The 10,362-nt window shown below is 48.1% G+C and overlaps 1 protein-coding gene across 2 annotated transcripts in view; it reads right to left on the reverse strand.

Annotated features, from left to right (window-relative positions):
• NCBP3 (nuclear cap binding subunit 3) overlaps positions 1 to 9,817 on the reverse strand; it is a 33,361-nt gene extending 23,544 nt beyond the window's left edge. For both annotated transcript variants that reach the window (XM_040423581.1, XM_040423580.1), the window contains exon 1: positions 9,529 to 9,817. In XM_040423581.1, coding sequence (XP_040279515.1) covers positions 9,529 to 9,657 — 129 coding nt within the window. In that variant the 5' untranslated portion in view covers positions 9,658 to 9,817. The remainder of the gene's footprint in view (positions 1 to 9,528) is intronic.
• Between the last annotated feature and the right edge of the window lie 545 nt (positions 9,818 to 10,362).

Here is a 10,362-nt window from a genome sequence, read left to right on the forward strand (position 1 = left end):
ATCCTTTCCTTTTCCGAGGATGGAGATGAGCAGAAGGAAGGTAACGAAACCTCTTGTTCGTAATGGAATCTGGAAACCATCTTTGAAAGAAAGGAAGGGCAACATCTGAGGACTATGCGGTTGTCTAGAATTTGTTTAAAAAAAAAAAACGGTCTGGGGGATAAGACAAAAACTCCAGTTTTAGGCCTTCTTTTAAGGTCATTACAAAGCATAGGGGAGGCTCCTATGCTTTTCCAGATGGGAGCAAAATGTTTGAGTCTGCCCCCCACCTAGTGTATGGTGTCATTGTCTGGAAAGGGAGGAATTTTCAGGGTTGAAAAGGAAACCTCTTCCTCTGGACGTCTGCCACTTCCTTTAATCCCTCTTTTTTCTTCTGGTCCAATCTCAATCTTTTCTGGTTTTGAAAGGAAAGTCTCTAAAAGTTACGGAAAGCGGAAAACCTTTTTTCTGATCGGAAGCTTTATCAAGAATATCATCCAATGTTTAGACAAATAATCTGTCTCCTTTACATGGGATTGAGCACAGGCGGTTTTCAGAACTTGCATCCCCAGACCATGTACGAAGCCAGATGGCTCTTCTGGTTGCATTAGACAAGGTGGCAGACCTAGCCAAGAATATGACTAAATCAGCAGACACTTCATCTAGAAAGTTGGATGCTTTCTTTAAAGTAGGCAAGGAGGCTAAGATTTCCTCCCTAGGGGTACCTGCTGCCAGGTGTTCTTCTAATTGATTTAGCCAGACGGATAACGTTCTGGCAGTGCAGGTAGATGCAATGCTGGGACGTAACATGGCTCTATTGGTTTCCCATGATTTCTTTAGTACGTTTTCACATTTTTTTGTCAATGGGATCTCTCAGGAGATGAGTGAGTTTTTGTTTTTTTTATCCAAGCAACTGGAGCATCTACTTTTGGTGTTTTATCCCACAGATTAGAGTCAGACTCTAAAAAGGGGTATTTTCATTTAAAAGGTATTTGTTACGGCCAACCTTTTTTCCGGATCTCTCCATTCCCTGGATATTATGGTTTAAATATGGTTATGGGTGGGAAAGGATCTTTTCTTTCTTTCACCCAGCCCCTGAAACATTTGGTCCTGGATGGAGTGGGTTTCCTTAACTTCTTCTATATTCATAGTGGCTCTTATGGTATTTTCATCAGTTTTTTCCGGAAGAAACAAAGGTTTTCCAGGCCCGTCATCAGAGGAAGAGGAGTCTGGATCGGACAGTATTTCCCCTTCATCTAGATCAAATGCTATATCAGAAGCAAGAGATCCGAGGCGTGGATGGGCCATGGGATTGTGGCATAATCTTAGAGTCCACCACTGCATTAACTTCTTCCTTAATGATAGCTCTCATGGTCTCAAGGAAGGAAGGCGATTCCTCTGTAACTACCTTTTCAGTGCATTTACGGCACAAAGGTTTTTTTAGATTTTGAGGAAAATTACTTTCGGCATATAGTGCATTTTTGCGCCCTGAGTCTCCACTTGCTGGCTTAGGCATCCTGGTCTATCTGCCCTAGAAAAATCAAAGTTAAAACTTTTATAGAGCAGAGAAAGAAGACCGACACCTACACCAGGGGTGGATTCAGATGGCAAAAGCTAAATACAGATAATCAGTAGGAGAAACAGGCCCCCCTTTGGGGAGGAGGCTTACCGGGCTGAGGCAGTAGGATCCCCAGGCTTCTTAGGCTGCTTTCACATCACCGTTTCTCCTTTCCGTTCTCTGGCTCCGTTGAGCGGACACCGAACGGACCCCATTATAGTCTATGGGGTCTTTAGGCTCCACTACACTCAGTTAGGTCTCAGTTATCTGCAGAATCTGTCCTTTCCGTTCTCCTGTTCCTCAACGGAGCCGGAAAGGAGAAACAGTGATGTGAAAGGAGCCTAAATGGCATCCACGTCTCCCGGGCCAAGCATGGTTACAAGCAGAGAGCGAGGACAGAAAACAGAATCTCCTCACTCACATATAACTTGAACACCGAGTCACCGGAAGTGCCGCATGATCGCGAGATTCTCTTGCCCAAGGAGAATCCCGGCTGGGGACGTCGGATCTCGCGCGCGTTCCCCTTACCTGGGACTCTTCTCACACGCGCCCGGGGAGGCATGCAGGGCTTATTCCGAGAAAAAGTTAGGGAGGCCATGCGTCCCCGGGGTACTCATTCCCTTGCTCCAGTCCTCCCATGTCGTGGGGAATAATGCACCGCCACTATATTCATAGTGGCTCTGAGGAATAAGGCTGGGCGATAAGATGATGTTCCTGGCACTCCAGGAGAGGCTTCCGTGCATACCCGAGGATAGGAAACAATGACTGAATAGGTAAGGGGAGGAGGCCTTTTAAATCTTGTGCTTCTGTGTTGTTTCCTGTCCTGCAGGCGGGGACAGTAAGTGCGGTTGTGGAGGCGCCGGGGAAAATACAGATACCGTCTGTGTGCATGCCATGTTTTCCTAATAGAACTGATGATTCTTGTCCATGTTTTATTGTAGTCTGTTTTGCATTCTATAATTTGCATAACGGCTGCACAGATGAGGACAGTGCACGGGTGACATCCGTGTGCTGTTGCAAGAGTGAAAATCGGACACGGACCCAAAGTACAGTCATGTGCATGAGACCCTTCAGTTTCTCTTTGTTTTAGCGGTTTAGACAGGCCGATGAGCAGCAGATTGTCGGGAATGAAGCGTTCCTTCCCCACAGCCGGCTGCTCGCTCAGTGGGGGCGAAGACCTGAATTTACATGCTGCGATCACCTCCACAGTATGAGGACGAGGGATAGCTATTGCTCGTCCTCATACAGCTGCATTGTTTCTGGACAGCAAATCACTGTTTAGGCAGAACGATCTGCTGAGCAGAAGGAATCATTTAGGTGCCTGCACAAATAACAGGCTCACCCAATGAACGAGCGTTTCGCTCGTTCATCGGGTGATCTGCTGCAACTTTACACGTGCAGATTGTCAGGAACGAGCATTCGCAGGATCACCTTCTTTACTCACCATCACCAATTCCCTACCGCTGCTCCGATATCTGCTGCTCTGCACTTCCTGTTCTGAACAACCATGCCAGAAACCCTAGGAAAGGCCCACTCAGCCAATTGTGGGCCTTAGAAGTGACCCCTGCAACGAGTGACTTACTGAGCGGGACTGCTCAGTGAAGAAACAGATTCTTTGGTAATTTTAGGCGTCATTCACACAACCGTATTGTGTGTGGAACGGTGTGGCCATTCCCCAAGTTATAAAACACGTCCTACTCCGGTCCACACTGTGGATGAGAATAGTTATTATTGATGGGAGTGAGAGAAATGCTGAGCACACACGGAAGGTATCCGTATTTTGCAGATTCGTGGTTTTTGGACTGAAATACGGATACCGTCATGTGCATGAGACCTTAAAAGGGGTTGTCCCATCTTGGACATTGGGGGCATATCGTTAGCATATGCCCCCAATGTCTGATAGGTGCACCTATCCATAGGATGAGGCCGCCCTCCATTCATTTGTATGGGAGTGCCGAAAATAGCCGAGTCTTTCAGAAACGGACGTTTCTAGATTCCACTCCCACCAGGAGGGTGGGGAGAAAAAAAGAGAGGAGAAAGGGTGCACAATAGGGTAGTATGTTCAAACAGGTAATAGAATGGAGTGAGAAATAAGGGGGCTCCCCTTGTAAGTTTGTGCAAATGATAGGCACAACCCTATGGAAGACTTGTGTGAATTAGACCCATTCACCAGGACTACAGCCGCAGGAAGAGCTTCATTTGGATTGGATGTCCAGTCCCCCGAAAGATACTTGTAGCGGAAAAGAGACACTGGTGGAGGCGGTCGTGATCAAATAAAAATTCCTTCTTTGAGAAAAGCGCATGTGTACATTAAAACAACGCGTTTCGGGGATAGGTAGTTCCCCCTCATCAGGTTAAATAGGGGAGTATTCCAAACATGCAGAAAAGGTGGGTATTTAAAGCATAAAAACCGCCAAAAACACACCTGTGGGCAGTCCCTGATGGGGGGAGCCAACATCAGGCCTTTGAGATCAACCTATAGAATTAATTCAGACTTCTTCCCCCTCCCCCACCGAATTTAGTTGCACTCCCAGTTTTTATACCTCTCCAAAATATAGGTTTCATTTTGTAACCATTATTTTATAGCGCTTCCTATTCATCTATTCAGTCATTTATATTACCTATCCCCCCAACTTCAGAATAAATTAAATCAATCCTCCATATAGCCATCAGGGCTTTTTAATGTGTATTTTCATATTTACTTGTGGCCATGTCTAATAATCTTCTAAAGTTTTAATGCATAGACCAACAGATTAAAGGGATTCTGTCATCAGATTTTACCCCTATAACCTAAAGATATCCTCATGTCTGGACTAATAAGAAGAATCCTAAGCTGGCCTTATTAAACCTCACTGAGGCTCTATTTGTCCAAAAAACAGGTTTTTATAACCTGCCAATCACTTACTTAAGGTGCCCAAGGGGAGGTCCGTTAATACAGGGTGCCCGGCCGCACCCCTCGCCGTCCGGTGCCCAGCGCCGCCTTCCGTCTTCATCGCCGCCTTCCCTGTCTTCAGCGCCGCCTCTGCAATCCTCCCGTCCCTTTGCCAGATCCCGCGCACTAGGCTCGGCCTGATGCGCCCGCGCGGACTCCTGGCAGCGGCTTCATTGAGCGAGGTGCGCATGCGCCGGCCTGATGCGCACTTCGCTCAACCCTAATATGACCTGCAGATTGGCTGAGCTTAGTGCGCAGGATCTGGCAGAGGGACGGGAGGATTGCAGAGGCGGCGATGAAGACGGAAGGCGGCGCTGGGCACCGGACGGCGAGGGGTGCGGCCGGGCACCCTGTATTAACGGACCTCCCCTTGGGCACCTTAAGTAAGTGATTGGCAGGTTATAAAAACCTGTTTTTTGGACAAATAGAGCCTCAGTGAGGTTTAATAAGGCCAGCTTAGGATTCTTCTTATTAGTCCGGACATGAGGATATCTTTAGGTTATAGGGGTAAAATCTGATGACAGAATCCCTTTAAATCAGCCCTTCCTATGCGTTCAATGCGTTTTTACCTACGATTATATTTAATAACCTTCTAATGCTTTAGTGCCCAGGGCTACCTATATCCCTGGCAGCCAAACAAATATCTATTTCTTTATTCTCCTTTTTGATCCTGAGGCATTTCCCGACAGCAGCGCTCCCTGCACCCACGGGACTCCCCTTCTATTTACCACCTCGTGCAACCCGACGCCCACATCTCCCAGAATAAGAACGATATAGTGTGCGAGTCCCTGTTGCCCTGGTGACAGGTCACATGACCGCAGAATTAGCGATCATTTGACCCTCTACCAACAATATGTTTTCAACATTACTGAATCTGCCCAATAGAAACCGCGCCCCATCCACAGTAGCACTGGAGACGAGCGCTCTCCCTCCTCCTTCCTTCACATGAATATTCATGAGTACACACCGTGTGATCACATGACTAATGAACATGTGACCAGTACCTCATTTTCTTTTAGCCTTTTTCTTTGTGAATTAAACACTCGTTTTTATATAAAAAAAAAAAAAACATCAGGTACCGTCCACAGGTGACTTTTTGCCATTTTTTATGCTTTAAATACCCACCTTTTCTGCATGTTTGGAATACTCCCTATTTAACCTGATGTAGGGGGAACTACCTATCCCCGAAACGCGTTTTAATGTACACATGCGCTTTTCTCAAATAAAGAAGGAATTTTTATTTGATGATCACGACCGCCTCCACCAGTGTCCTTGCGCCTAAGCAAACCCTCTTTTCCGAAAATAGCCAAGCGGCGTGCTCTGCTATTTTCTAAAGTCCTATTGAAATCATTGGGAAGTGCACCGCGCAAGCGCTGCCACTGCTCCAATCACTCCTGTGGGACTTACAGAAATTAGCTCGGCTATTTTCGGTAGTCCCATAGAAATGAATAGAGGGCGGCCGTGCATGCGCGGGTGTGCCCTCTTAGCGTCCATTTACACGTCTGTGGTGTATTGCGGATCCACAATACACCCGGCCGGCACCCCCCCATAGAACTGCCTATTTTTGTTCGCAATTGAGGACAAGAATAGGACATGTTCTATTTTCTGAGGGCCGCGCTCTGGAAATGCGGAGAGTACATAGTGTGCTCTCCGCATCCCGTTCTGCCCCATTGAGAATAAATAGGTCCGCACCCATTCCCGATATTGCGGAACGGATGCGGACCCATTTGCAGACGTCTGAATAAAGCCTTACACTTTGTGGGCTCCGTTCTAAGGAGACCCGCACCTATCAGACATTGAGGGCATGTCCTAGCGATATTCCACCAATGTCCAAAATGGGAATAACCCTTTAATATCTTCTAGCCTATTTGTTGTTGTTTTTTTTAATCTCCCGGAAAACCCCTTTCATTTTCGGATGGATCTTTCTATGCCGGCGTGCGCTGTCAAATTATTCAGGAATCAGAGATAAATTCATTATCTAGAAACCTCCAGAAGAGACTCTGCTGTAATCACTCAGATCGTGCCCAACATGGATATGATCACTCACAGCACGCCCTAAAATCTGCTCCAACTGTCTGTGCCGCCTGCTAATAGGGTCTAGTGCAGATTCATAGCTAGTTATAGAGCAATTTATTTAACCAGCATTCAGACGATGCTCAGTCTGGACGGCGTCCCATAAGGCTCCATTCACACGTCCGTAACGTGTTTTGCGGATCCACAAAACACGGATACGGCAATGTGCGCACTAATAGAATAAGACTATTCTTGTCCGCAATTGCGGACAAGAATAGGGCATGTTCTATTTTTTTCGGGAACGGAAATGCGGACGTCTGAATGGGGCCTAAAGGGGCTTATAACGTATATATCTGCCATGATCAGAATACTATCCGTGTACGATATGTGATTACCGCCGGGATCCACAATGCCTGTCATAAGCGGAGCATAAAGTGTCCTGCTGACAGGTCATGGATAACTAAGGGTACATTCACACAACCGTATTTTTGGCTCTGCATCCGTTGTGCAAATTTGCGGAACGGGTGCAGACTAGGGGTGCACCGAAATTCCGGCAAAATATTGGCCGAAAATGGGCCTAATCCATTTCAACCGATATTGGTACATATCGGCAGAAAATATGGGGTTTGGGATTTGTGGGATTTGTCACCCGCGCCGGGCGGGCGGTTTACTTTAAGTCACTGCATCTTTATTTCACCTTGACGCTCCAGTAACAACTCTGCAGGCAGAGCGGAGGGCGGCGTAACATCACTTACTCACGTGACGCGCCTGCTCTGCCTCCTTCATTCATAAAGTGGGCGGAGCAGGTGCGTCACGTGAGTAAGTGACGTTACGCCGCCCTCCGCTCTGCCTGCAGAGTTGTTACTGGAGCGTCACGATTGTAAGGTAAAATAAAGATGCAGTGAGTGATTAGTCTGCTGTGAGCAGCAGGGCCGGGGCTGTTATGGGTAGGGGGATCGGTCTATGGCACTGCTATGGGGAGGGGGGATCTGTGCACTGTTATGGGGAGGGGGGATCTGTGCACTGTTATGGGGAAATGGATCTGTGCACTGTTATGGGGAAAGAGATCTGTGCACTGTTATGGGGAAAGAGATCTGTGCACTGTTATGGGGAAAGAGATCTGTGCACTGTTATGGGGAAAGAGATCTGTGCACTGTTATGGGGAAAGAGATCTGTGCACTGTTATGGGGAGGGGGGATCTGTGCACTGTTATGGGGAGGGGGGATCTGTGCACTGTTATGGGGAGGGGGGATCTGTGCACTGTTATGGGGAGGGGGGATCTGTGCACTGTTATGGGGAAATGGATCTGTGCACTGTTATGGGGAAAGAGATCTGTGCACTGTTATGGGGAAAGAGATCTGTGCACTGTTATGGGGAAAGAGATCTGTGCACTGTTATGGGGAGGGGGGATCTGTGCACTGTTATGGGAGGGGGGATCTGTGCACTGTTATGGGGAGGGGGGATCTGTGCACTGTTATGGGGAGGGGGGATCTGTGCACTGTTATGGGGAAATGGATCTGTGCACTGTTATGGGGAAATGGATCTGTGCACTGTTATGGGGAAAGAGATCTGTGCACTGTTATGGGGAGGGGGGATCTGTGCACTGTTATGCCCATAACAGTGCACATATCCCCCCCTCCATAACAGCGCCACCCACAGATGAATTTCATTCATGAAAAAGAATTATTAATAAAATCATTTTAAAAAAAATGTATTTTAAAAGTATTTGGGCAAAAAGGCAGTTTCGGTTTTCGGTCAAGGGCATCCTGAATTTTCGGTTTCGGACCAGAATTTTCATTTCGGTGCACCCCTAGTGCAGACCCATTCATTTCAATGAAGCCACAAAAGATGCAGACAGCACACAATGTGCTGTCCGCATCCGTAGATCCGTTCCGCGGCCCCCGCTAAAAAAATAGAGCATGTCCTGTTCTTGTCCGCAAATTGCGGATCCACAAAACACGGATACCGGCTGTGTGAATGTAGCCGGCCCTATGATAGAAATGCCTATTCGATTGCGGACAGGAATAGGCATTTCTATCATAGGGTCGGCTACATTCACACGGCCGGTATCCGTGTTTTGTGGATCCGCAATTTGCAGACTGCAAAACACATACGGTCGTGTGAATGTAGCCTAAAAGTGGCCCCATGTAGGTGTTGTCCAGATTGCCAGAAGGTGGGGCAACACAAGCAGCAGTACGCAGGGCCAACAGTACTATACTGCAGCACAATATACTGCCCCAGCAATACCAAATACCACAGTGCAGCACAATATACTGCCCCAGCAGAACTGTACCACAGTGCAGCACAATATACTGCCCCAGCAGAACTGTACCACAGTGCAGCAAAACATACTGATGCTCCTAGCATAAATTAAAGGGGTTATCGAGACAAAAAAAAAAATGGACCGCATATGCCCGGGTCCCTCACACTGAGTACTTACCTGGCTCCCCACACAGCCGCTGCTTTTCCCCACGCGCAGATGAAAACATCTGGTTTGACAGCCAATGGCAGACGCGGATGAGCCTCCCTAGGGAGGCTCAGTGTGAGGGGCACGGGCATGTGCAGTACATTTTTTAGTCTTGGATAACCCCTTTAATGCTGAGAGCATTAAATCCCTGGACATTGGCCCATCAGGAAATGTCCCGCTAGGGTCTATGGTCAGTCCGCCCCTTCCTGCTGATGGAGACCCCAGCGATCAGCTGCAATATAAATGGGAACCTAGCAGCAGTGCTCCATTACCCTGCAGCGCCACCACAGGAGAAATGCAGCATTACACTACTGAAACGAATAGGATGTCCAGTCCTGCAGAGACACTTTGTCCAGACGAGGATCTGGGTTACACTCTATGATCACAATCAGCCCGTCTACGACATGTGACAGGAGCAGTCTATGGCGGCGCTATACACACAGGCCGGGCCTGCTCAGCTATGAATGGCCGCTCACAGAAGGAGCCGGCTCCTCTCTATGGCGATGGCGGACAGCCACCTAATAGGTCACAGCCCAGACAGAATGCAGGCCCGGTACCGGCTCCCTCCACAGAACGTACCGAAACCACCTCCCGAGGAGGACTCTTGTCTGGCGCGGCCTCCACCTCGCCTTCCTCCACTTCCATAGGTTCCGGTTCGTTAACGCCTCCCGATTTGACCGACACCCGCAGTCCCCGGACCGCCGCCATCTCCTCGGCTAGACACTTCGGGCGACAGCGACAACTGCAGGCAGCCTCCCAGTCCTCCGCCCGGTGGTCATAGAGTGCGAGGTGCCTTGGCTAGACGGGAAACAGCACATGACCCCCAGGTGAAGGGGCGTCCGCCATCTTGGTTGTGGAGCGCAGCCAGAACGTGGTGCGTGCGTGCGTATTACGTGATGCTCTGTAGGAGATAGGGGAGTCATGGCTATTAACCCCTTGGAGTCGGGCTGCTGTTTATTTAGGGCCTGCGGTTTTTCTATATGAATGTGAGGACCCACTTGTGATTTGACCCTATTTAGCACCACTGGACATGGTAGTGCCACCTCCCACGAAACAGATGGGACGCAACAGATTTTTGGTGCAGAAACCGCGGCAAAATTCCAGCATCAACACACACCCTGCAAAGGAGACCTAATGAAAAGTTATATCATTCGACAGTATATTTATGAATTGGTTTTCAAGATATCTACCGTTGACCATCAGACAACCGATCTACGGTATTAAATAATGCCGCCATGAGCCCACGTGGTACAGCCATACAGTCTCTAAATAATAGATCTGACTTTAGAGTTCCAGCCCAGGGTGTATAAAAGGGTTTTCCGAGACTTCTTTTTACTCTGGATAGGTCATCAGTATCTGATTGGTGGGGGTATGACCTAACCATTAGTAAAAAAAAAAAATCACAAAATCGGC

Source organism: Bufo bufo, chromosome 3 (assembly GCF_905171765.1).
Source record: "Bufo bufo chromosome 3, aBufBuf1.1, whole genome shotgun sequence".
Lineage (NCBI taxonomy): Eukaryota > Metazoa > Chordata > Amphibia > Anura > Bufonidae > Bufo > Bufo bufo.